Below are 27,953 nucleotides of genomic sequence, written 5' to 3'. Positions count from 1 at the left end.
ATTGACTGGGATCATATATTCAATAGATTTTAAAATAAAAGCCTGAGGAGAATCAATAACATTAGGCTAAGCTTAGCTACTGTAGGAGACGCATAAATAGGTGACAAGTGGGGTAATGTTAGCGTCCCCGCAGGTGCATTGTTGCTGTGATCACGTGTGGACACGCCCCTCCTCCCCTCCCCTCCCCTCCCCTCTCTCCCTCCCTCCCTCCCCGCCTCCATTAAAGCGCAGCAAAAGTCAGCGCTGCTCTTCCTTCATGCAGCCAATACCTAACCCACGGCGAGGGAGCACGAGCACGAACAGAAAACCGAAACCACAGAAGCCTGTGTGCGTGAGGGCGGCGCACAAACGTTATTAATTAGTAAAATAAAGCCTTGGGTAACGTGACACCGCAGCTGGTCCGGGTCTGTGCACTCATTAGAGAACACCGGCGCAGTTTTGGAGTAGGCCAGGTGAGTTCGAGCCTCTTTTTTTTTTTTTTAATGCGTCTGTGTTCGAGCTCGGCACAGTTATGCGTCAGCGTTTTCACTGTGGTATACGTGTGTGTGTGTTTATGTGTAGTGTGTTTCGTGTATGTGTGTGTATCAGTGTGGTACAGACAGAGAGGACTTTAGCCCGTGACAGACGAGCTCGCTAACTCGGCTCAGTTTGACATCCATAATTTACCAGCCGCAGTCAAATCAGTCAGTCAGGCTGTGGGGAGATCCACGACATGCAGGTTTCCGCTGAGCATCATCACCAGGAGGGGGCTCCTGCCTGGAGTGGAGACCCTCAGTGTGACCGAGCCACCATTGATACATTTTTATTCTACTGTTCCACTGAGTGATGGGATTATTCTGATAGTTTGTGTCAGGACCAGTAGTCCTTATTGAAACCAAAACCTCATCCTAATGCGGCAGATCCTCATTTCTTAAGAGCTGGATCTGTTTAGTGATTTAAATTGTAGTTAGGTTAAAGTTGGGATTAGGCATTACTCGGTTATGGTTGAGATTAGGGTGATGCTTTGTTGCTTTGGTAATGCAGTGTGTGTGTAAAAGTGCAGGTTTATAAAGTGCTGCTTCTTCATGCACAGCTGTTATTATTCTGCGACTGATAACATGTCAAATATTAGGGTTGGGCATTTCTCAGGAAGGCACCATTTGAATATTCAGTGGGATTATTTGTCACACATTTGAATATTCCAAACCAATGCACGCAGGCTTGTGAAGCTAATGCATGCATTTATGCACTAACGTGTTGAGCTAACGAGATTCATACATTCACACCCTGGTAAATGTCATCATCATCTTCTGGGACATCTACAGCGTGTTGATCTTTAGAGGAGCAGCTTCAAGATGCATTCAAGAATCTCTCATTTTCATCACTTATGCAAACACACATGGAGTCCATGAACTAACGCTTGTTGCCACCTCGCGATAATCTAAGTATGCCCCACAAATAATCCCGTAATTGGACTAGAAATATGCATTTTAATAAATGCAATCACCAATAAAACATTTGTTTTATAAGGAATAGTCGGTTATCTCTCTCCTCCTGCCCAACTCCCCAACTGTGTTCTCCCTCCATCTCTTTTCTCTCTCAAACTCATAGTTGGCTCATGTTGCCTTTATAGCTGCAGCTCATTCAGTCAACGTGATAGGACCGGTGTTGCATGCACATGCTTTCTGATTTTAATAGTGAAATAACCCCACCTCCCTCCCTCTCTCCTCCAGCGTCAATAGGCTGCAGCAGCATCAGTGAGGAGTGAGGCAGCTCTGTGCGCACTGGAAACCCCACGATTCAATTGGTGGAATTGGGAGGCCTTTCCCTCTGCCGCAGGAGGAGCACAGCTGTTAGAGGAAACGGAGAGAGAAAAAGGAGAGACGGCAGCAGCAGAGAAAGGAAGCGGCACCGCCTCCACTGCTGCTCGGCATGACAGACTCGAGCCAAACTGCGCACCGACTGTGCAGGAGGCAGAGCTGCAGCTCGCACTGAAGCCTGTTCCAGAGCAGAGAGCAGTGTAGGAATCTGACAGAAGAATTCAGACTAACTGGTCCTTGACCACAGCTGCATTTGACATTTTGAGCGCTCCTCATTTCTTGTTCCCCTCTGTGTGGCCTTGCAGTGGACATGGGAAATGTAAACAGTAGTCGGGCTGGATTTTAAACTACGCACACATCCCACGTCCTCCTCCCGCCCCCTCCTCTTCCTCTTCCTCCTCCTCCTCCTGAGATGGAGATGGAGTTGGAGATGAGGGTCGAGTCGGAGCAGGAGGGAGCGGCGGAGCCCCCCATGCACAGCGTCCACGGAACCAACCGGATCCGACCGTCCTCGTACCGGGCTCTGCGCAGCGCCGTGTCCAGCCTGGCCCGCTTAGATGACTTCAACCGTGAGAAGATTGGGGCAGGCTTCTTCTCCGAGGTGTTCAAGGTGAGAGGGAATGATTTATGACTCACTTACTCACACTATAGTTATGTACACAGATCCTTAGCAGAAACTCATGTGATCCCTCACTCTTATCCTTACCGCCTCCCAATGTTTCGTTATTAACATATTAAAAGTATTAAGATAATAAAAAAGTACATATATATATCGCATACATGTGGTAAAACATTGCGTGGAAACATTGTACGTGACATATGAATATGAAATTGTATGCCTTATTACCATTGACACAATGTAAATGCTCATGTCAAGAGTCATCTGTCCTTTTTGAGAGTAGATGCATGATGTTATTGTCCTAAGTCACAAATCGGTTTGGAATCATTCCAGTCAACCCATCTGAACTGGACTTGATTTTTTTATATTTCCCTCCGGGGTATTCTGCAATGTTTCAGCTGGGAACTGTTCTTTCAAAATTTATAGGCAGTCCCAAAGAGTTAAAGAGCCTAATCATGTTTTCTATCAGTTGAGCTGGACAGTATTCACATTCACTGGGCCACTTCTTTAGGTACCTAATGAAGTGGCCCAGTGTTGTCTTTTGCTGCTGTAGCTCATTTGTCTCAACGTTTGACATGTTGTGCTTTCAGAGACGGTCCTCGCCGTACCTTGTTTATAACGAGTGGTTATTTGAGTCACTGCTTTGAACCAATCTGGTCCATGTCTTTATGACCTCTGGGATCTCAGAGGCATTTTCTCTCAGTAAACTTCTACTCATTTGATATTTTCTGTTTTTAGTTCCCCTCTTTGTAAACACTACAGAGTTGCTTCCTTGTGATTGGCTGAATAGTTATTTGCACTAACCAGCAGTAGAAACATTGTGAATCCATCTGGTGTCCATTTTAACGGGGCTTCCAGTCTTCAGATGTGAAAGTGTGCAACATTTTTCCAAAAAACTTAAAAATGAACAAAAATATGTTTGGAGATGCTTTGTGCACACGTTCCAGGTCTCCATGGACACATGCAATCAAAGTTTCCGTCTGCACATTATCATTTAAGATTGTTATAAAAAGTGTGAACTTCATTTAACTTGACAGTCCACAGTGAGTTGCTAACTTGCTGTGGACTCAACATGATGGCTCACAATCTAGTGGTATCTATGGCAACCAGTGCATTTAGGAACTAACACCAAGGAGAAAAAGCTGCACAGTGGTGGATTATTATTATTATTATTATTATTATTATTATTATTAGCGGAAGTTGATTTTTGGGGGCACCATTAAACATCCTCTCAACATGTTCAGAGCGTAAGGAGGACATGGTGTTTTGGGGTGTAAGTGGATCTGGTCAGGACGGGTAGATCTGGCACATGTCGGTAACTCTACACTCGCCTCACTGACCAAATCAGCAGCCTTTGTTTCATAACACTGAAGTTAAACTTGCTCAACATTTTCAACACTGTCACACGTTCATGAGATGAGACAACAACACAACACAGCTTGGTGACAATGTTACGGTCAGTGTTACTTGGTAACTTTTACTTTGGTCCCTTGTTCAAACTCTCTTAGTCTCTATCGCTTAATTGTAGTTAGCCTCTGCTAAATTCTATAAATGATGCCACAATTTGCAATTAGTGTTTCCAACACTGATGGCACCTGAAGCCGATAACCGAAATAAGAGTTTTAGCATCAGGCAAGTCATTTTCTTTGCACGCTACACTTCATATGTGCAGGAAATCAATAATAACATTTAAAATGATGTCCTATCAAGTGGCATCCTGTCATGGTGTCACCCATAAGAAGCAGAATCCCGTTTTTACACCTCCAGATTTGTGCCATGTTAAAAATTTGCTACCTGCAAATTCAGACGTTGCCTGCAACCAGGCTCCTATTAGACAATACCAGCTGTCAATCACACCTGGTGTCCTCTCCTATGTGTCGTACTTTGTTTATTTTCCTGACTTCTTCTAAATGGGAGTATAATTTTCTGCTGTTACTGAAGTTATTTTTTGCAGCAGAATCAGTGGCTATTCAGTAGATTCTTCTTGGTTGGCTGCAATGGTTCCTGTGCGTGTAGCTGCATGTGCAAATATGTATTTTTTTATGTGGGAAGTTTCAAGTGATCTACTGCGGTTATGCTGATTTGTCATAAGATATTTTGTGCCTCAGGTAACGCTCTGTTCTCAAGGTCTCATGTCTTTTGTCTGACTAAAAGTTGGTGAATTAGCTTTTGTCATATTTTTAAATCGACTGAAACGAGAAGAAAATTATAAATTTGCTCCACAGTCAACATGTTAAACTGATCCCGAAGCAGACACTTGACATGAAGTGGCTTTTATTCAGCATTAAACACACTTAGGATGTAGTTGCCTTGTTAATAAGAGATTAAAAAGTCTAATTGCTCTCGAGTGCCAAGTCACTGCTGTACAGTATATACTGTCTGTGTACATACACTCACAGTGCACTATAGTAGGTACACAGAGTGACACCCTGTGTGGTCGTCTGCTACTGACACCCGTCTGCTTCAAGGTTTGATGTGTTGTGTTTTTTGAGGTGAACGTGTGCATAACCTTTTTTGTAAAGAGTGGTTGTTGCCTTTCTATCATGAACTAGTCTGGTCATTTTCCTCTTGTCAAGAGACTGACAAGGCTGATAAGATATTTGCCTCAACATGCAGGGTGTACTAAATAAAGTGGCTGAGAGTGTTTGATTTGTGGGTCTGTAGCTGACTGGGATCATTGTGTTAGAGCACCTTTCATCATTTCTGAGTTTTTATGCCTTAATTTGATTTAGTTGTAAAAGCTGATGCGTATTCATTTTATTGATCGATGTGTGGGATGGGTTAAATGTTTGGTATGACTCAACAGACAGGATTGTGTGGTCAAAGTTCAAACATGGCATCAATGGTTGATACCATCTTCTTTGAAACATTTGGTTTTGAGATTTATTGTAAAATATGTGGAAAAAAATCCAACTGAAAAAACACGGCCGAGTGGACCCTCAGACTTATTGTGTTGTCGCTTGCCTCTTGTGAGGTCTTTTTCTTTTTTCTTTTTAAAGCCTCTTCAGGCCTCTCAGCCTTCAGAAGCCACTCCCCTCAGCTTTGCCCTTTGAATGACCAATGAGCATGCAAATGTGATATTCTTTACTATTGCCTTGTCAAATTGGCACTTCAATTTGGATCAGCTTGCCCTTTTTATAGTGCCATATAAATGCAAAAATGTTCCCACATAAACCGCTGACTGAGTGATACCGTTTCCTGCTTAAGTTCCAAGGAAAAGGTTCAACTCCACTTTGTTTTTTGTTTTTTTCCTTTAATGCATATACTTTACCCCCAGGCTTTAAAATGGATGTCCTATACTAGACCACAAAGGCTCTGGCCTCAGTGTGTATATGTGTGTACTTGTGTGCTGTTGTTGAGCTTCAGTCCTCGGGGCAGATCAATGGGGCCTCGCAGCAGGCCGACATTCACCTCTCCACTGTGCAATTGTGCAACCTGGAGGGAAAAAAATATATAAAAGAACAAGACAAAAAAGAGGGAGAAAGGAAGGGAGCGTACATGTCAAGACGAATCCTTCAGGTGCTGTTTCATCTTCCTTTTTTTTAAATATTCTTCAAAGGGAAGTTCCCCCATGTCTACCACCTATTTTGGCCTTATACACGACTCCTGCTTTTGTGTACTAAAACCCCTCAAAAATACAGTCGGTTCAACACAAGATAGTTAATTTACCAATCGCAGTAATGGTATGTTTTTTAGCTGTTATGAATGGATGGCACTGCTCTTAATTTTCTAGTATAAAAGGCACCCACTGTCCAGAAAAGATAGAACAGGCCCTTTTTTGCCAGATTTGGTTCTCATTTGTCTCTGAAGAATTTACATGATACTTGGAAACCCTTACTACATTGTTTTTAAAAGCCTGCAGAGCATCTCAGTCCAGTCAAAGGCAGCCTTAGTGCCTCAAGTCATGTTACATAAGTTGTGTGTTTATCAATATTGGGTATTATTGGTCTTTTAGCCACATAAACGTAGTTATTTTGGAATGATTTGTCTTTCATCTTCCTGTCTGCAACGAGTTGAGAAGATACAGTTGTGTTTAAGCTAAATCTAAAGGGGCACCTGTTAGCTTAGCCAGTGATGCAATACATTTCTACCAGTTAGCTTGTTAAAATACACAATAAGTTTTTCTTTGTTCATGTCATAGTTTTACAGACTGATGCATGCCACATTTTTAAAACATCATTTAACATTTTAACATCATTAGTTAAAAGATCAAATGCTAGCATCTATAGCCTAGCCCCGTGCATGTTTCCTGAATGGATTAATGTAGTTTTTCTTTTGTGTTGTATTCAATCTTTTATCTAAAATCACTTCTATTGAAAATGTTTCAAAATAACATAAACTTGAATCCAACGGATGCAAGATTAAAGAACTGAAACTATCAAAATAACGTAAAAAATACATTTGGCACAAAATTCGACAACTTTGACTTGTCATTCTGTCGGTATCTTTGGCTGACGGAATGGTTTTGTGGCTTTTTTTTTTTTAAATATCTGTCTTTTTGCAAAAAAGTGGGAGGAAAATTGTGATATTGATAATAAAAAAAATAGTCCAGAGAGTAAATTTCCCTAATTACAATGCCAGTCATGATGGAAATTATCAAACCACTATGATTTGTTCAATTAGAGTTTATTCATAAAGGTGTGTGTGTTGGGTTGTTTTATGCTCACATAAGAGTGATGATGATGAGTTGAAAGAATAATTGGATAAAGAGTGGATTTAAAACAGACGGCAGTCTGCAGAGCTTAAAATGCTGTTTATATGACGTGTGTGAGGAAAAACTGTTGCCAAATACTGATATGGTTCAATTGCACGTGTATGTCTGTTTTGTTTATCTACTCTTTATTTTGTCCACAACAGTGACGTGACATAAAATGTTTTTATTATGAACTTACCTAGACACCAGACACTGAAAACAATATGCGTCATTTACATTACAACATTTTCAACATTTCGTTCCATTTCTTTGCCCACCAAGTAGTTTGGGTAGGATGGTATTGCAGTTTGAGTAGGGGAATGAATGGTGCTTTTCCACTATATGGTTTAGTTCATTGTTTTTTTTCTTTTTCTATTACTGTAGTACCTCCTCAACGTGGGGGGTCATCGTAGCACAGCTGCACAAAACTGCAGTGACGTTTTATATGCGACACTATCTCACAAACAAGTGACGAGCAAAGCAAAGTGTTTGGTGTACTGAATCATTAGAATCGGTTCATTAAAAAGATTAGTTCAGTACTTCCTGTCTGACTAGAGCACAGTCACTGAACTCAAACATGGTTCAAGGGGTTGGGATTCGGTTCACCAATGCCGGCGTTCAGCAGTGCCGTCGCTCAATACACCAGACTCTTGCACCCCTCAACGAGAAAAATCTCGTTGAGGGGTGCAGGAACTGTATAGTGGAAAAGTGCCATAAGTAAAGTGTGCTAGGCATGATATGATAAATAATGGTATGTGATTTAAAAAAAAAAAAAAAAAAAAGAATAATTGATTACCTTTTGTGGTAAGTTCTTGGCAAAACAAATCTCACCTGTGCAATAATCACAGTTCATGCAGTTCTTGCTCTTTTTTTGTGCATCTTGTGAATATTCCACATACTATTACCCTGTACCACCTGTAGTCAAGACACAGCCTTGGAAAATGAGCATTATCACATCAATGATTAAGTTGTTGCCGATTTGTACAGAAATATTCTTGGGCTATGGATATGACCCATGGAAGAAATGATTAGATTTGGGTGGTTACTGGGAAACGGAGCGGCCATGGCAGAGTTTTGCATGCTTTCTCTAGTTAACTTTGAGTTAAAGCTGTGCATGGGACATTATTATGTTGGGATGCTCCCAAGATGTGTTTGAGCAGCTCTTTGTATATCCAAGCTGCTGCAAGAGTTTTGTCTTTGCACAGTTCAAACGGCAGCAATGGAGGGAAAGTTTTTTAGAAGCTGCACACACACAAACCAGTCCATCATCACATCACACTGTGCACTGCGCTTGTGATCAGTTTCAGCATTCAGGATTAGAAGGCTGTCATGTGTGCGTCTCTCCAGTGAGCCAGTGCAGACTTGAACATCAGTGGCTTAGCTTTGAACCTTTCTCATTATTCCTCCTTGCTCGGGTCAGGACCTGCTCCCCTGTCATTCACTGCACAAGAATTCAGCTGTGTTTATGTTCCGCGCTGCCATACAAACACAACACGAAAGGGTCCTTGTCTTCACTGGAACCCCCATGTTGATTGCTTAAAATATTTTAACTGGACCTGAGATCAAAATAGAGAAGTGTTGGGCAAGAGTTGCACAATAATCTGTTTTCATATCCTTCCTCCTCCTCCTCTTCTTCCCTCATGCTTATCGGTGTTTTTAGAAAATCTATCTCTCTACACTGCGCTTATGTTTATACCAGAGCACAATGTGTGTTTCCTCATGACCACATGTTGTCAATGTGGTAGTCCTCAGCCAGGCCACAAGGAAAGCCACTCCCTTGTTATAAGGTAAACAAATGGCTCAGTGTGTTTGCATGTGTGTCTAGTCAGTGTCACAAAAACTGTCAGATGTTTTGTGGTGAAGCAGCTTTTAACACAGTCCCCTAGGGTTTTTTTTTTTTTGTTTTTTTAAGTTAGTTCATCAAACTGCTTCATAAAAAAAAAAAAGTCACTTATCTTTTATTGTGATCAGAAGTGGAATTTTCTGCCTCCAATCTCCGTGGAATTTAATCTCTGATGCTCACTGTGTTGAAAGTGACGGCAGCACCACTGTCCAGGAAGTTTGTCCTCATTACTCTGCATTTGAATACTTAATGCAATATATTAATATTATTAATATTTGAATATTTTTGTATGCAAGATTTTGTCCTTAATGGAAACATTTAATATCACATGGGGAAAAATGATAAGGAAACTTTAAAAAGGTACAAGACGATTGAAGAAACCCAGCTACAGGACTACATAACTTCATATCATTTTTTCATAATCTCGCAACCTTTAAGTCTACATTAAAGTCACATGACATCAAAATCCACGTTTTTTTGGTACTTAACGTTCATGTTGCTTACAAAATACAACCTCCTGATGGAAAGGAGCTGTTTTTCCAGTATTTCTATTGGATTTCAGAGGTTACTATGCTTTGAAATCCACTTTGAGGTTCTTCATGCGTCATCGTGTACTCTGGAAGTACACTAAGTGCTTTATGATTCTTTTAATGCCCCAACCCAATGTGCCATTCAGATGCCTCAACATCTCAGGGATGAATCCTGCATTTATCCAGTCTCTCCCTCCTCATGTAACCTCATTAATTTGTTGTTAAAATCTATTGGAGCTTCTCTTGTTCATCCTACTCTACTGTATGTTATAAATACTCTCTATAAAGTAACTGTATTTAAGGAGCAGAATTTTGAATTCATTCGATTTTTGGAAAAAGTGACAGCATTACATTGTGGTATTAAAAGTTCAGTTATGTCTGCTGTGAATTAGAGTAATGGTGGACGGATAAAATTTTATGGCGCTGAGCAAGAATCGGTTTAACGCGAATTGGTCATGTTAAGGTTTATGGCCGATCTGCTTAATAAGGTCAGTAGAATAAGTGAAGCATCAGCAGCCACAGTGTGCAACTGTTTTCCCCAGATGACGAGCGCTGTAGTGAACCCAACTGCTAATCCACGTCTCGCTCTTTCACCATTTTAAAACCAGAGCTGTGGCTAACGGAACAGCTCGCTGGTGATTTTAAACATGCATGAAGTGGAGGGGAAACATGATCAACAGCACGACTGCACAGAGGGGCCTCGTCTTACTCGCCTGTTCTCACTCCGACACTCACACACTTTGTGTTTCCTCACGCTTTAATTGAGTAGCAGAGCCTCAGGCGATCACTGAAGCCCTGAGTTGTTTTGTAGGCGTTTGTAATTTTCTCGACTCTTTAACACATTTACAGAGTGACTGGAGTATTTCACGTCCTCCGGGACTCCTCGCGCCTCATGAAGCTCCAGTGTGACACTGGTTTTGGATTTTCTAGAGAAAATGCTCATTGTAAATGCAAAGCTTGGTTTTAAATGCTAAAAGTTGTACATTTAAAGATGGAGATGTGTGTTTTTGAGGTGTACATTCTGGTCTCAAGTACTGTCATGTGGTGCTGTGATGGATTTGTCCTTGAAATATACTCGTAGACCGCTGTGTGGTTTCATTTAAAAGTTGGTTAAGGTTTATGGAAGTGTGCGTTCAGCTGGTGAAATGATAACAATAGCTCCTGCTGGTGGGAACTGGGGAAGTAACCATGACATCCATGAGGGGAAAGGAGGCCTGTAGAGTTGACCCAGTGTCCTGAGGCAAAGTCATTCTGCTCTGTGTTGGTGTGTAGTTAGTTGTGTGGTCACACTCCAGTTCTGCAGCAGCAGCAGCATGTAACTTGTCCTGCTGAGTGTTTTCTCTCTTTGCAAACCGGGTGAAATTATGTGGACTCCTGAAAAGTTAGTTACAGATACTCTTATTTCAAGTTACAATAAAGCAAATGACCTTTAGATTGACCTTCTTAGGTTTTTGATTTTAGTCAGGCTGCAACCAACTGCAATTGTTGTAACTGGTTCTGAATTTGGTGTAAATTATTGTTTTGAAAAATATGAACCAGAGAAACCACAACATCAAGTATTTTGAACTTGGTTTGAAATGAAAACACTTGAGCTGATTTTATTGGTTATTAATAAATAGATCAATCATTGCTGCCCTAGTAGCGTTTAGCACATGTTCATTCTTGGTACAGCATTTTTTTTTTAATTTTGCTGTATTTCTTCAGTAAAGCTCCTGTCATTGGCACAAAGGGTTTAACACAACATTTAGGTTATCATTGTGAGAGAAGTTAGTTTTGGACAATGACAAATGGGAACATTTCTGACTTTTTATTAAGGATATTCTCCCCAAAAAAATATTAGTGATTGGAATACAAAAATGTCCACCTGGTCTTCATATATTCTATCTAAAGACGTACTAACCCAGACTTTAACTTCAGAGCGGACATGTCTCTTCTGCCCTTTTGTGCATCTTCCAACTGCTGCTGCTGACAGGTTGTCTTGTTTCTCTGCATCAGTCGCCTCATTGGGCCACTGGCTAATGACAGACATGGCTGCATCGAGCAAGATGGCAAGGATGAGGGATGCCCGTGACCTTTTTCCTCTGCTGACAGCAGCTCTTTACGAGGCCAAGTGTGTTTGAAAGAGGGCTTTAGGGAGTGTCTAAGAATGTGCATGCAAGCAGATGTCTGTCATTGGTATAATATGTGTTTGCTTTGTGATGATCTCTTTTTGTAGGTGTGAACATTATCATTCCAGTGGCAAGTGGTCGGCAATAGCAGTAGCAGTTGGCTCACATTTGCACTGTAACCTGCCTCAGTCAATACGTTTCCATGTTCAATTAAGTTAAGCTACGTTTGGAGCTCAGCTGCGTCGTTCAGTTGGATGACCGTCCTCGTCCCAGTATGCAATCACTAGTGCAGAGTCAATTTATTGAATGACATGTGTTCTCCACTCCACTAGTAGGCGAAATGCCCTCTTTCAGCTTTTTGGTATTTTAGTATTATTTGTTTAAGCTGAGGGAGCATCAAATCAGTCTCCTTGTCAGTTTAAAAACATTTAAAGGCCTGCTGTCTTATTCTTCAGTGTACTGGCTTTTAATATAATTTCCGGGCATTAGGTGGGGAGCGGGAACTGCATCGCATACGCTGAGCACCCAGGCCCAGTGATGATGGTGGTGGTGGTGGTGGTAGTAGTAGCTTGACTCAATTTGTTTAGTACAATTTCAGTTGGACAAACATGTCTACATGTATTTTAAAAACTTTATTTTTTTTCTCCAATGTCATTTTAATTTGAGTGTGTTTATGTGTCAGGAAAATGACCATGTAGACGGCAGATATGCTCAGACAAAAAGGTATGACGTAAATCCCCAGCCATGCACACTCTCCTCAGTGGTGTTTGCCAAATAAATCAGTGTTAATGGAAGGAGGAGGAGGGTTTGTGTGTGTGTGTGTACTGTATACTGAGCCTTCCTAATGGCCTGCAGGGCTTCATCTGTCCACCTCATCCTCAAAGTGCTGTGTGTGTGTATATATGGTCCAACAGCCATATGACCACAGCTACAAGTCAAATCTGATGAGGTAAAAAGCACCTTTCCAGCACATTAACATTTACTTTATAGATAAAAAATTGAAGAAACAAAATAAAATACTTGCACTGCGGTCAAGCAGGAAATCTAGTCTCTTTTTCCGTCTTGTGTTGCTAGTTGATTTTGACTTGCGTAGTGTGCATCTGTGCTGAAAACCACTTTATTAAGTATACCAGTTCAACTGCTTAATTCAAATATGTAATCAGCTTGTTGCATTTAGACACATAGACACTGTAAAACGAGCTGCTAAAGTTCAGACCGAGCACCGGAACAAGTGAAAAGGGATTTAAATGACCTTGAAGGTGATGTGGTTCGGAGTATATCACAAACTCGAATAACCACTTGTTAGGCTAAGTTAGGTTAGGGTAACGCTTTGTTTAGGCTCCAAATGAGTGGAAGTCAATGCAGAAAAGTAGCTGCACAAACCTGTGTGTGATGAACATGTGTGCATCCATGCATGTGCACGGCACTTGGCCTAAAGCTTCTTGATATCCTCAGGTGTCTCTGTGGAGAAAGGATTAACTCTCATTGACTGGCCGTTAAGAAGAGGAAGCCTGATGCTGAGTTAACAGCATTACTTGCTGCAGTCTAGTCTGGTCTCTTATAGCCTTTGATCCCCCCCCTCACCACCATCACCACTGTGATCCAGACGTGTGTCGCACCAACTTCAGCAGCACACTCGTGACTTCAGACCTTGGGCTCCCCATGTCTTTGATTTCACTCTCATGTCATTAACAAAGTTACAACCTGAAACCCCTCCACTGCCCGTCACACTTTATTAATAGCTCAAAGGAAATCTGGTTTGCAGTCAGGCAGTAAAAAGTCTGATTCCTGATCCAAAATGCACACGGCGTCATCGCAAAACCACAACCACTGGTTGGCAACATGCTATTACTCAACTGACGTATTTTCAGAAGAGCTATACTAAAAATAGATCCAAGTAAACATGGTTTTCTTTGTTCCTATTTAGAGCTGGTTCAATCGGTCAAGTCAAATTCTTAATCATATGGAGAATATGCTCAGTAACCAGAGTAGGTACACAGGACACATTAAAGTAACCGTGGTGTGGTTTTGTGCTGCTGTAGTCCATCTGTGTTCAGAGATGTTCAGCATTCCTGGGGTAGCAACAAGTGGTCATTTGAGTTACTGTTGCCTTTCTATCATTTCAAACTACTCCTCTGCTCTGAGCCATGTTACTCTGACCTCCACCACCAACGAGGCATTTTCTTTCAAGGAGCTGCTGCTCATTAAATATTTTGTCTCTTTTGGACCATTCTCTGTAAACACTAGAGATGGTTGTGTCTGATCAGCAGTTTCCGGTTTACTCGGATCAACAGCCATGCCACGTTTAAAGTCACTTAAATCACCTTTCTTTATCATTCTAATGCTCAGTTTGAATTCACCATGTCTAAATGCAGTGCTGCAGTGTGACTGGCTGATTAAATATTTACATAAGCGTTGAACAGTTTCATCCAATTCTAAGCAATATGGAATGTTCTCTTTTCATCTCTCCCTACACTCACCGCTTTGCACTGCTTATCTAAGACTCTGCGTTCACCAACATTCATCCGAACATTTGATAAAGTTAACCATAACCATTAATATCTTTTTTTTTTTTTTTTTTTTCCCCAGTATTTAATCATTTCTTTGACCCACAAATCCCAGGTGTGTGCTTCTGTTCCTGGACCTTTTGTTCTGATGGTTCCACAGCTGAAACAATCAAAACAAAGCTTCTTAAATGTGATTATTTAGGTTTCTTTGCTCTACATAACAAAAACAAGAAATTTCAGATTATCATTTCCAGGTTTGAAAACACTGATCAACATTTTCTCACATTTTATGGACCAAACGATTAATCGATTTATGAAAATAATCGTTAGTTGCAGCTCTCACTGGTTCTTTGACACCTGATGGCAAAGCCAGCGTTCACAGTGGCCTGGTTCTGTTCAGAGGCGTAACTGGGTTTGTAGTTAAACCTCTGGCTTGTTGGCATTTCCAGACGATTTGGTGCAAACTCAACAGGAGCGTTTTACTTGTATCGGGTACTTGAGAATAACTCCCAACATCTGAGACCATGTACGAAGTGGGCTTGTAGCTTCGTTGAACATATCCTTCATTCACAGGAAACTGTCTGGCTGTGGTTTTCAGGTTTTTCGTTCCAAGCAGGTGAAAAATTAGAATGCTTGGACTGTACGGTGAAGACACTTTTCTAGCAGGAGCAGAAGCTGAGTGTTTCCTTTGGACAGAGGTTGGAACATAAGAATTTGATCCAAACAAATTGACTGATTGCACAGATGGAAAGAAGCCTCGTGCAGGAAAGGCTCGAGTATTAGCAGGAAAACCTGGCAAGCTTCTGTACTGCAGGCTGTCGGGAAGCTGATGTGACAGACTCTGAACAGATGCACAACTGCTGGATAGATACTGACCAGTACGACATGTACCCGGCCATACTTGGACACACAATTGCAACTAGTAATGGTGAGGAAAAAGGCCCAAACTAGGCTTTTCCGGCATTTCTTGAGAGTTAACCTTATTTGTGATTACTGTTCCCCAGTTGGACTTTCACATTGAGCTGATCTGCACAAACCTGACTGATGAGTAGCCACCACGAGCTTGCTTTGACACAGTTCATCGTTACCACTGCTGTCTATTGGCTTTGGATTAAGCCTGGAGCAATGGAGGCCTGTCTGAATTGATTCTGGAGATAGCTGACACCAAGTCTTGTTGCACCTATGTGTTCCCATTGTGTCTCACATGTGCCACAAGAACCACGGGACGTGTCTGCTTCTTGTGTGAGTTATTGTGCAAGTCTTTCCAGGCAAGTTCGTACTAACCTGTCATGTTTCCATGGTTACTATACCAAGCCGACACTGAAGCAGGTTGTTGCAGAGGAGCAACCACAACAACTGAATGGAACTCTGATGACCCACTAATGCTTGAAGTGTCCAAACACACCTGAGCACTAATATTGTCAATGCTGTGTGGTGGAAGTTTCGTGCTGTTTTGTTTTTATGAATAATTAATTATCATTAGAAACACCAAGCTGCAGGCCTGGTCTGTCCTCTTTGAATACATTTAAAATCAGCTTTGTTTGGAGAGAGTTGATGCTTGTCCTACTTTTGACCAGAGTTTGAGCAAGTGTTTTGTTTTGGAAAATTGTTTTTCGACCGCCAAGTTGCACAAGTTCCGCAACTTTCTGATTTCTACACCAATAATGTTGAACTTGCAGTTTTGAAATCTCTTCACTTCACTATTTCAGTTGATTAAAATAACTCATTCATGTGGTGTTTTTTTTTTTTGTTGTTTTTTTTTTTTAGGTCCAGCATCGTGTGTCAGGTCAGGTCATGGCCCTGAAGATGAACATCCTGGCCAGTAACAGAGCCAACATGCTCAGGGAGGTCCAGCTCATGAACAGAATGTCCCACCCCAACATACTCAGGTAACTGAAACTCACTGCTGTCAGTGATCATCTTTTTTTTTGGCCAACTTCCTGTCACTTCCTTCTATTAGCATTTCCATCCCTACATAACATCTTGAACATGTTTGGTGACCAGGTCTTGCATTCCCTCCAAAGCCGATTTTAAAAACCTGCATGCCTCCCCAATGACCTGGAATGGAATGCTGATTAAATACATTCCTACTTGTCATAAACCTCTTAAAATCCTAATTTTAATGGGTTTTTTTTTTATCAGAATATCGAGCTATTGTACTCACTCTTAGGTTATCGTCCTGCTGTGGTTGCTTCCCTTTGTTTGTTTGATTCTGAAAGTTTATTTCACATTAGTGTTATGAATCTGTTTTGTCTGTTTTTGTGACTTGATAAAGTTTTGTGTTTGTCTTTTTGAACACCAGGTTTATAGGAGTGTGTGTCCATGAGGGGCAGCTCCACGCTCTCACAGAGGTAAGACACGAATGACATTATTTTTACACCGAGTGGTTTTAAAGAGGATTCATGTGTGGGGTTTTATTTTAGTTTTATTTAAGTGACACTTGTTGGCAATGACTCTTTTAAAGATGGGTTTGTGTCGAGCTAAATCTCCTGAAACTGTTTTATGCAGTTGATGATTTTTATTATTATTTTAAGACGGTATTTGTTCTAAATTGAGTTGGTTTAGATATTATGCTCTGAATGAATGACATTGTTATACAGTCTTGCAGAACACCATCTCTTCCAAAATATTTTGAATATGTATATTCTTGTTTTTATTTTCAATATTATGACGTCACAGAATTTTATGGCTACTAATCGTAAGGTAATCATAAGGTTTAAGCTTTGAAAGTATATTTTTCTTCTGATCATGTCTCGGCCGTGCTGACGAGGGTTCAATCAGTTCACGACCCTTCACCTGTTTCATTCTTACATATGATGCTTTGACCTGGTGTTGCCATGGTAGCTGAGCAGCTCAACAGTGAAATGGGAAAAAGATCAGTAGTTAAGAGGGGGATTAGGTGCTCTGACACCTGCACTGATTGTACTTGTAAAGATTTTTTGCTGATCCCAAAGGTCAGCAGGTTTTTGTTTTACAAAGAAATCTTCATGTAAGTGTTAATTTGCTAATGTCGTAAAAATAAATAGTCCTGGTGACTTCATCACACGTCATGTCTGCGCTTCTGTGGTCACTGGTTGTTCAAAGTTTACTACTAAATGGGTTTTTTTTGACTCACCTTCCAAAACACATGAATTTACACAATAAAGAAAGTTTGTTTATGCAAACTTTATAAGGTCCAGGTGTCTTTGACACCACAATTATTGCACACTTGTTTTCACTCCAGCAGTATATGGCTGAAATCAAACAGTCATGTTTCCCCTCACAAATAACAATGAATCTGTCAAATATTAGTGGTTTGGTCCATAAAATGTTGATCACTGTTGCCCGAAATAATGTTCTAAAATCTTTTAATGATTTTGTTTTTATGTAGGGAAAAGAGTCAGAAGTTATTCACATCAGAGAGTTTGTTTTAATGATTGAGTAAACACTCAAACTGCTGAAACAGAGTACTAGTTGATTTTGTTTAATAATCAATAAGTTGTCGCAGCCCAACACAGAACCTGACATGTCTTAATGTCATTGTGGTGGGCAGGAAGAATGAAAAGACTGATCTACAATTATCTTATAGATTACTCTGTGTAGATATTATATGGATCTGTACCACTGTGTGTGTGTGTGTATATATGCTAATTTTAATGACACATTGATGACAGGCTTTTACGAAGCTGTTGTCATGAGAGTTTTAACGGTTCAGATTTCACCGACTGTTCATTACTAACGAGTCTCCTGTGTTGCCGTGTCTTCCGATGATCCAGTACATCAACGGTGGCAACCTGGAGCAGCTGTTGGGCAGCAACATTTACCTGTCGTGGAGCGTGAGGATCAGCCTGGCTCTGGACATCGCCCGCGGGCTGCAGTATCTACACAGCAAGGGCATCTTCCACAGGGACCTCACCTCCAAGGTGACGACACAACACACACACACGTATGAGTGAACATCAGGGCAGACTGATGGTCTGTAGAGACTGATATACATGTACCTCCACACTGTATTCTACACACGTGATGCTCAAAGACAAACTGACAAAGGTCACTCTACAAGAGTGTGTAGAATTTAGAATCTTATACTCAGTGGCCACTTTTTTTTATTAGGTACACCTTGATTGACTTTTTCCTCTCAGAGCTGCCTCAATTCTTCATGGCATGGATTCAACAAATTGCTGGACACTCTCAAATCTCAATTGATCAGCAGTTTCTGAAATACTCAAATCTACATCTGTGCCGTGTTCAAAGTCACTTCAATCACCTTTCTGGTTTAGCAGCAGCTCGTCTTGATCAAATCTACATCCCTAAATGCATTTATTTGCTGCAATGTGATCGCCTGACTAGATATCTGCAGTTAAACATTGTGTGTCGCTGTAAATATTTATGGTCAAGGCAATTACAGATTACATGCTTTATCATTTTTGGCTCCGAAATGACCGGTGTACCTAATAAACTGGCTGGTTAGTATTTGCCTGATGTTGAACCTGGACACTCTCCATCTTGCATGAATTGCATAAGCCACCAACACCAGTTTGTCTATATAAAGAGGAAGCAGCAACACAAGTTAGAAAAACAGACTCAAAATATAGACTTAAAAAAAAACCAACGCTTGTTTTCAGATCGAGCAGGAAATCTACAAAGGAAGTGTTGATATGGTGGAAAGTGCTTTCTACTTGCAAATTAGATTTGACTTGTAACTGTGGTCATATGGCTGCTTAGGTTCTTGAGATTGTGAAATAATCCCTTCATTGTGTAGAATTTGTTTTTCAGGAATTGAAAGTTTCTCTGTATTTTTTAAAACACTTTACAGCAAATGAAAATCTCAACACCATCATTTTTTTTTTTTTAAACATTACTGTTATTACTTGTTAATAAAGTGACATGTGTGACCTCTGTGACCTTCTGTGCAGAACTGCCTGGTGCGCTGGGAGGGCGCCGTGTGCTCGGCCGTGGTGGGAGACTTTGGCCTGGCGGAGAAAATTCCAGATTACAGGTCAGTCCATTCATCAAAACTTCTATCAACACTCTGTGATTAGATAAGTCACACTCAATAAATCACATTCCTCCGCTCCTCTTTGCCTCATTTATCCCTCATGCCATATCTGTCTGTGCAAAGTGCTTAAGAAATGCCTCGCACTGCTTCTCATTTTCCCCCCGATGAGACACGGTTACACAGAAAAATTAAACCCATGACTTTCACCAATGCTCAGTCAGGTTTTTCCACAGTACTCAGGCACATGTTGTGGTTAATCCCCCTCTCTGTGGAACAATTATTATTAATCCTGTGCAGCGCCGAGGAGGTCGCACACACGGCAGCTTGACTCACAGAGGTGTTGTCAATATTTAATCTGACCAACAGCCATAACACACCACGGACTCTCTGCCTCTTCCCCCGTGTGTTTGCAGCTGTGTGTTCAAATGCACGTGGCGTTTATGTGGCACACTTTGTTCTGCGCCGTCAATTCTCCACCGGCCAGTTCTCACCGTAAATGACAAAAGTTACAGCCGTCGTCAGGTGTGCGTTTTTATTTTCTACAGCTGGTTTTCCAGTGACGCCATGTCTCCCATAGTGTTGGATGATCAAATTCTTTTTATTTGACTTAAACGCAGTGGGGGGAAAGATTCCAGTAAAGAAGAGAAAATAGTCCTGACCTCAAAATTTCACTCATGCAGACGTTTTAGGAGTAAAGGCTACTTTACTACTATAAACCATGTATGAAAACGGCACTCATTAGTAATGTCTTCAGAATTTTATGTCCCAGTGTCTGTGAGAGGAAAAAAATCCATTACAGGATATTGTATTTCCATACTTTTCACACTATGTAAAATTTACCTATAATTTGTGAACCTGCTAAAAAAGGTGATTATCCTTTCGGTTACCAAATGCGTACATCTCATTACCGTAACTCCGGGAAATTCAGAAACTATGCACTGACGACCTGTCCAGGATGTGACCTCCCCCGCCTTTTGGGGTATGAACGACCGTCCAATCACAGGCGAGCACAATCACAAGCGTGTCGTACGCTTGTGATTGTCAGCCTCTAAGTACCGTAATTCCTAAACGGTTGAATAACTGCCAGATATCGAAAGTGAAAGTCATCTTGGAAAAAGGGGCAGAAGCACGCACTCGGTGAAGCTTTTTTGTCATTTCTGTGGTGTGTCTTTGGTTTTGTGACGCCACATTTCAGTGTGCACGAAACATGACGTCACTACACCAGAAATAACACGAGTTTGAGAAAGAAGGAAAACAATACGATAGTGCTCGGTGACGACGTTACATTTGTTACCAATTTTGTTTTTTGTTTTACTCCAGGCCCTCATTCAAATTTCAAATGCAAGTGAGTCACTGATAAAATGAAGAAAGGAAGTGCTGTTCCAAGTTGTTAAAGAGATGAATGCACGTCCTAACGTTCCAGATATGATTCCAGAATTTGCATCGCAACCAAAAATAAATGGGCATATTCAATAGAGTCTGCGTTTGTCGAAATCCTTCACATCCTGATAGCCATTGGAAAACAAGAGAAATACTGCAATAACTGCAGCCACAGCCCTGGTGTCCATGTTTTATTCTTTAAAGAGTTTAAGTTGACATTAACAAATCAACAGTCAGTGAGTTAAAAACCATGTTGAGCCTCAGATGAATTATTGGGATGTCTGTGCTGACCTTCAAGGAATGACACACACTGATGTGCCATTAGCTCCTCGTCACTCACTCTGCAGTCATTTAGTAAACACACTACTTTTGCTGAAACGAGACAGCTGCGTCTGTCCTGTCTTGTCCTGTCTGTCTGTCTGTGTTTGTGTTGTGACTGTTTCCTCTGGCCCTTTCTGCACAAACACACTTTGTACTCACAAAAATGCGTCATTGTCGTGTAGGAGAGAACTTGTAACCTCAGGGAGTCTCATTTTGCTTTGTTGAAAACACAACATCCTCAACATCCACCCCAACGAGGTGAAATATGTTCATATACAGCTGCAATTACTGACATGGGGGTGTGATTTCCACCCGTCTGTCATTTTTGCATTCCTGCACCTGTCAAACACCGAGGGCCTCTGTTTGCTCTGTCTCGATCTCCAGAGCAGCTGCTGAACTGTGTTTCTGTCGTTTTCAAGGCCGTGTTTGCTTTTTATTCTAATCAAACACTGTTGTATCCTGTAGCAGAGAGAATGGACGGAGTGTTGACTCTTTTTGAATACACGTGTGTTTGTGTTGGAGTCCCACCACTGTGCTTGTGGCATGGAAGGAGAGGAGATGAAGGGAGGTTTAGGAAAAGCACTCCAAATATGGTCAAACTATTCCAGTCACCCTATTGTGCTGTACACAATCTCTTCCTGGCTTCTCCTTCATGCTGCCATACTTTGTTTTGTTTTTTTCTTGAAAACTTTCTGCAGCTACTGTGTTATTCCTCCGTTTCCTTGTGCACTGCTGACTCTGTCGCTCCACTTCTCCAAATACTGTTTACATTGGACTGGTCGACGTCACTGCGTCTCATTTCTCCCTCTGCCATCCCGTCAACGCTTGTAATTTTTGCAGTATCATAACCCACAGCAGATGGAAATAGCACACAGAGGAAGTCTCTGCCAGCTGTGTGTGTGTGTGTGTGTGTGTGTGTCTGTGTCTGTGTGTGTGTGCACACAGGCAAGTATGTTGTCCTAGCACGTTCGTGTTCCTTCCTCCTTTTTTTGTATTTAGTTTAAATTTCACAACAATATCTAACTGATAACTGAAAAACACTGGTTTCTAGGATACAAAGTGCAAATATACACATACACACACCATTGCTGCTGTGTATTGGCAGGAAACTGTGCAATAAGATGCAGATATACTGATTAACTTGTGACGATTTGGTGATAGTTTGCAATCGCCCCATCCAAGACTAAAAGCACAGATGCACAACCTGATGATTTAGTTTTAGATGCAACTAGAAATGAGCTGCTTGTATCAGACAGACGAGGGACTGTGTTTACATATTCATAATGTTTTTATGTGAAATATGGCTAATGACTGAATGTTACACATTTATTCTTCATATCAACATGAGCGTTTGAAGATGTGTTCATTCATAACAATTTTGACCTTAATTTTTAAGTGAATTAAAATATATATTTATACAATACAAAAAGTCATGAGTCCTTTTACATTTAAGCAGTAGGAAATGGAACAATTTGTATTTTTAATTGAATTTTTTATCACTTTTCTACCTGCAATAACTGACTTTTCATAAAGAGGTCAAACCAGCTCATTTTTAATTGAAAGTAAATCACATTTTTTGACAGTGTTAGACCAGCATTTAAGATTTGTCATCAGTTTCCCCCTCATTTCAACTGAGATTATTAAGCAATAAGCTAAAACTGACAAAAATGCAATAAAGCAGTTCTTAAGCACCACTTCTCTCTTCTCCATTAACTCCTTTCTCTCCCCTCTCCTCTCTGCAGTGAGGATGAGGACCAGGAGCCCCTGGCTGTCGTTGGCTCCCCCTACTGGATGGCCCCGGAGGTGCTCCGAGGAGAGGTTTATAATGAGAAGGTAGTGATAGATGGTTTTCTTCTTTTACCCCCTCGGCTGTTCAGAGTCCACACTGGGTGTGACGGAAGCCGGTCACATAAACCCGCAAAGCAGCCAGTGAAGTCAGGCAATAAATATTTAATAAATCAGTTATGTCAAAAGCAAACAGGAATTCAGTTATAGAACGTTTGTGTTGGCCTAAGTTTTTCATGTTTTCAATTGACAGCTATATGATGATGATGATGATAAACAAGGATATGTTACAAAAACCTGGGAGAAATTGGACTGAATAGAAATTTGAAATATTGATGTTTCAAATGTGTGTGTTGTCATACTTCATGACGACATACAGCATTGAATAAATGACACTTATTGTTATAAAATGACAGATAACAGATGTGTTCATCTTTAACCATTACTTGAAGGGTTTTAAATGTATTGAAGGTGCAGTAGTTCATTCTCTTATTACAGAATGTTGTTCTAAGTCTGAGGTCTTACACAATCGCCTCAAGTTTACCTTTGTGGTTCCTTTTCCACTAATATTTGATTGAGATCTGTTATGCCATTGCACTCCTTTATGCCATTCTTTTATTATTGCACTATTTTTTTCTGAAGTATGAGGCAATGATGGAATTCTGTATTGTAATACTGTGAAAGCCTTTAAAAACAGATACTGTTTGGTCTTAATTTGTCATGTTTGCAGTAACCAGTTAGTGAAAGAGTGTTTATGTGGGGGAAAAAAAAATCATTTAGTGGACAGAAATTCTAGCTTGATTTTCTGGGGGTTTTCTTGTCTTTCATCAATGACATACCTTTTTTTTTTTACTCGTTCTCCAGAATAGTGTTTTGTTGAAGCATTATTTTCATGAGGTTTGGTCAATGAACACATGTCTGTTACGTGGTCAAAATGAATTCACACAATTTTGATGAAGTCTATGGACTCCACACCGTTCTCTCAGTGTATCAGTGTTTTGATGTCATGTTGCCTGGCAACAAAAGTTAAACACTGCAGCTGTAAGCCGGCGAAAGGTGTCGGTGCAAGACGACACAAGTCTTCCTGTTGAATGTCATCTCGTCTTCCTCTGTGCAGGTGGACGTGTTTGCATACGGTATCATCCTGTGTGAGATTATTGCGAGGATACAGGCCGACCCAGACTTCCTGCCACGCACAGCGGTATGAACGACAGTGTACACACACACACACACACACACACACACACACACACACACACACACACACACACACACACACACACACACACACACACAAGCACACTGTCATCACCTTCTCATCATCTCATGTCACTGAACATCTGATTATAGCTGTCTGACATGTGGAAAAATGTAATAAGGAAGTCATTTTGGATGATATCTTCCCCTTCTATGACATCACAGCATCACTTGAAACATATCTGATGGACGAACAAGAAGTGACAGAAGATTCAAAATAAGTGATTAACCGTGGCTGCGTCGATTAATCAATCGCTAGCTACTTTGATGAGTGTTTTGTTTTTGTTTTTTTAAAAAAAGCTCTTGATTTTTCAGCTTCTTAATTGGTTTATTTTCTCCATGTGACAAAGAAATCATTAAAACTGAATAAAATGCCGATCACCATGCCGACAGATTAAATGATTATTAGTAGAATCATTAGTTGCAGCCCTATTAACATGTGTATTTTATATTGTAAAAAACCCCCTTGTTGTGAAATAGTGTCAGTATTTTGCACTTACATCCGTGCCTTCATGTATTGCACTATTTCCTGGTGGCACAATGTGCTGCAGCCTCTAACTGTGAAAACTCCTTAAAAAACAAACCTATGAAGTTGTCACAGGAGCATTGCGCCCCCTCGTGTCCATTTAATGACACAACAGTTTAAGTTAGTCCATCGTCTGCGTCACCTTCACCATCTTTAGGCCATCAGAGGCTGCTGTGAAAGAGATTTTTATTATTGTTTGCACCATGTTCAAATTAATGGTTCTTGTGGTGTTTATGTCAGAAATAAGTGATTATACATATATGCCATGTACAGTTTGACCTATGTAGAAGTGATAATTCATGGATAAAGTGACTGTAAACCCTTGTGTAATGTCTGTCTTCATCTGTAGGACTTTGGTTTGGATAAGGAGACTTTTGAGCAGATGGTGGGCGACTGTCCGTCACACTTCCTCCAACTGGCCTATACCTGCTGTAACGTAAGGAACTCGTGTGATTCATATGATTTAGTCCTGATTTAGTCTCTCACTGTCGTGTGTTTGGTCATAATTGTTTTTAAAATGTAGCAGAACAGAGTCTAAATGCCATCAAACCACTCAAATGCTGGGTTGTGGGAGATTTTTGTTTTAATTGACCAAACATCAAATAGACAAATGATTCATTTACCAAGTCAAAATGATTAGATGATCAGGGCTTTCCGATATTGCTGTAAATGCACAAGCTTGTAAATTTTAAGGCTGATGTTCATGCGATCCTTGCTCATTCATGACAGATGGATTCAAAGCTTCGTCCGTCTTTTTCGCACATCGCCGCAGAGCTTGAGAGGAGACAAGCAGAGAGGAAGCAGAAAGATGAGCAAACTGTTAAACGTGAGTTTTCTGTCGTTGTGTAAACATCAACTCATTTGTTTCTGAAATCTCACCTTTTTTACCTTTTTTCTTAACAGCCGTCTCTCCAGTGATTGGCCCTCTGCGGCGTCGATCGCTCTTCCTCCCGTCAGATCCTCGCCTCTCCCGCAGTAAATCTGACATGCTTCACCCCTCGGACACGCCCCCCTACGTTAACCTGGCCCCTCCCACTCGCGTCAACCCCTTCTCTCAAAGGGAGGACCTGAAAGGTGGCAAGATCAAGCTGTTTGACACTCCCAGCAAGTCTGTCATCTCTCTGACCTTCACCCTGCCGCCTCTTCCGGACTGCGACGACGCCTCCTCGTCCGAGACAGATGGCGTCGTCCTGCCCCGGAGGCACCGGCGCTGCCACTCGCTGCCTTGTACTCCACCCCCTCACCTCACCTCGGCGCCCAAAACGGTTCTCACCGAGGAGGAGTCCTCGTTTGAGAGGAATGGCGTGGTGGATTCAGAGCGCGAGGAAGACCGACTGTTGGGAGAGAAGGAGTTTGAAGCAAAGAGCGGGACTTTCCAGGCTGGTGATTCAGGTCTTCCCCTGTCACTGGACCTGCTGGACCAAGAGGAGGAGAAAGGAGGTGAGGAGGAGCCCATGGACTGCACCAGTTCTCCAGACACACAGGACAGCACCTCCTCTCCTTACTCCAAGTCTTCTCCTCCTCCCTCACACTCCTCCACTCCCCTCCAACCTTCCCCCACTGCCTTGTCCAACGGCTGGGGCTCTGCGGTCTCTAACGGGCCTCCGTGTCTGCCTCCGCTCTCTCACTTGGACAACAACAACGTGGTTGTCGGTCGCCCTCTGGGGTGGAGCACCCCCTCCACAAACACTACCACGACGACCAACAACAACGGCCCCCACTCCCCTGCCGGCGACCCCGCAGGCTCCTCCCCCTTCGGCTCCAGCAGCGGCCACTCTCTGGACCAGGAGGAGGTCATCTCCTGTCCCGGCTGCTGCCTCGCCGGCCTCCGCTTCCCCTCCATCTGTCTCCGAGCTCCACCGCGCAGGAACCCTTACAAGAACCTGAACGGGGACCACGCAGCGACTCACGGGCTTCTCAGTCCGGGGCCGAAGGCTCTGCTGCCCTCCTCTGCTCCTTCGACCTCCAGCCTGCAGCCAGGACTGGCTTTGCCGGGGGTGCAGACATAAGCCCCCCCTGCCTCTTTAGCACCAAAAACACACAGTAAAGACACGTGTGGGGACTCTGCACCAGAAGCTCTTCCCTCGGAAGTGAAGTGGATCTTTAAGTTTGCACAGATTTTCTTTTTTCTTTTTTTTTTTTATCACAGCAATACCCCGCTTCTTTTCCAGACACACTTCTCTGGTGCAGAGAGATGGAGAGGGTCCACGTCGGTTTCCTTAAACACTCCTGATGGATATTTGCTTGACTGGCTGTGAGTGCTGTGGGACAAAGAGATGCTGTCTTTGCTGGTGACTCTTTTCTTTCTTTTTGTTGTTTTCTGTCGCCCTCTGCTGGGCTGAGGGCGTCAGCTGTGCCTGCATATGCGTCTGATGATTGGCTGCGTCCAGAACTGATCAGCATGTAAACAGTCCGGTTCAGGGTTCAGTGGGTTCGATCCTGTATATCCTGTATATTTGCAGATGTACAGATTCTTATGACTGATAAAACTGAAGATGTTGATAAAGAAATGAGGAATGTTAAGCTTTGTATTCTTATTGTTGCAATTATATTTTTTTCATGTTTGGTGCTGTTTCTTGAATGAACAGGCAGTTTTGCGTTAGTGACTAATTATCAAGAGGTGTATGCACTGCTGGTGTGAGAGTGAGTGTGTGTGTGTGTGTGTGTGTGTGTGTGTCATTGTTTTTGTTGCAGTGTGACCAGTCAGCCCTCCTGGTTGCCTGGTTAAGCACTTCATCTGTATTACTGTTATATTGATGTCTATTACTTTTGGATGAATGGTCAAAGACGAGTCTAAGATGTACAGGTTCTTATTTAAAGATGGCATTGAATAAAAAGATTGAATGTTATTTTCTCCTGATTGATTGAACATAAACAGTGTTGGTGGCTCTAACTTTTTTCGACCCGTTGAACAGCTTTGAACTCACATTCACACCGGGGGAAAACACATTTTACAAGGCTAACCTTAGAAAAGCGATAACTTGTCTGATATCTTATGAATATCTCTGCGTTCTATCTCTCCTGTGTTTTTAGGTCACTGGGATACAGGAGCCTCTGGTCCACTGCTGCCTTGTTTGGTGAGTTTGTATCGTTTTGGTGTTGAAAATGATTTGTTTGGATTTACTAAAGTCACAAAATGACACATTTGAACATACTGATGGAGGCAGCAGTGGATCAACAACTCCTGTGTGCTGTGAAACACAAAAACTGCTGATTTTCTTTATGGAGTTTGATACTGAGAGAGAGAGCAACACAAATTCTACTCATGTGGGTGTACATTTTATTATAACCGCAAATGCAAGTTGATTTCTTTCTTTTTGTGTGTACTCACCTGCCAAATAAACCTAGTACAGGTTAGTGATTCAGATGCAGAGTGGGAATGAAAGAGGCTCCACTCACTCAGGGATCCATCAACATAAAAGTTGCATAGTGTGTCTTTGAAATAAGTCGTCACCCCAGGTGCTTCACTTAAGACCGTCACATCCCTGCCCTCTTTGACCTGAGGTCACCTAAGTTGCCGTGGAGACATCAGGTGCCCTGGTGGTCCTGCTCATTAAAGGTGAGTGTTAAAGATCAAACGGTTGAAGTGTAACATTTTCCTTTTCCC

At 41.7% G+C, this 27,953-nt stretch overlaps 1 protein-coding gene across 1 annotated transcript; it reads left to right on the top strand.

The window, feature by feature from the left end:
• The first annotated feature begins 229 nt into the window (after window positions 1-229).
• On the top strand, window positions 230-27,195 carry tesk1b (testis associated actin remodelling kinase 1b). The gene is made up of 11 exons (XM_058626012.1): window positions 230-452; window positions 1,713-2,409; window positions 15,867-15,988; window positions 16,402-16,450; window positions 17,855-18,001; window positions 18,995-19,077; window positions 22,521-22,611; window positions 23,681-23,764; window positions 24,696-24,782; window positions 25,076-25,172; window positions 25,250-27,195. The coding sequence occupies exons 2-11, from the start codon at window positions 2,212-2,214 to the stop codon at window positions 26,353-26,355; spliced, it is 2,064 nt and encodes a 687-aa protein (XP_058481995.1). The 5' UTR covers window positions 230-452; window positions 1,713-2,211; the 3' UTR covers window positions 26,356-27,195.
• The last annotated feature ends 758 nt before the right edge of the window (window positions 27,196-27,953 follow it).

The sequence above is a fragment of the Solea solea genome, chromosome 3, assembly GCF_958295425.1.
Source record: "Solea solea chromosome 3, fSolSol10.1, whole genome shotgun sequence".
NCBI lineage: Eukaryota > Metazoa > Chordata > Actinopteri > Pleuronectiformes > Soleidae > Solea > Solea solea.
The sequence above is the reverse complement of the archived record's forward strand: the minus strand, read 5'-3'. Positions and strand labels throughout refer to the sequence as shown.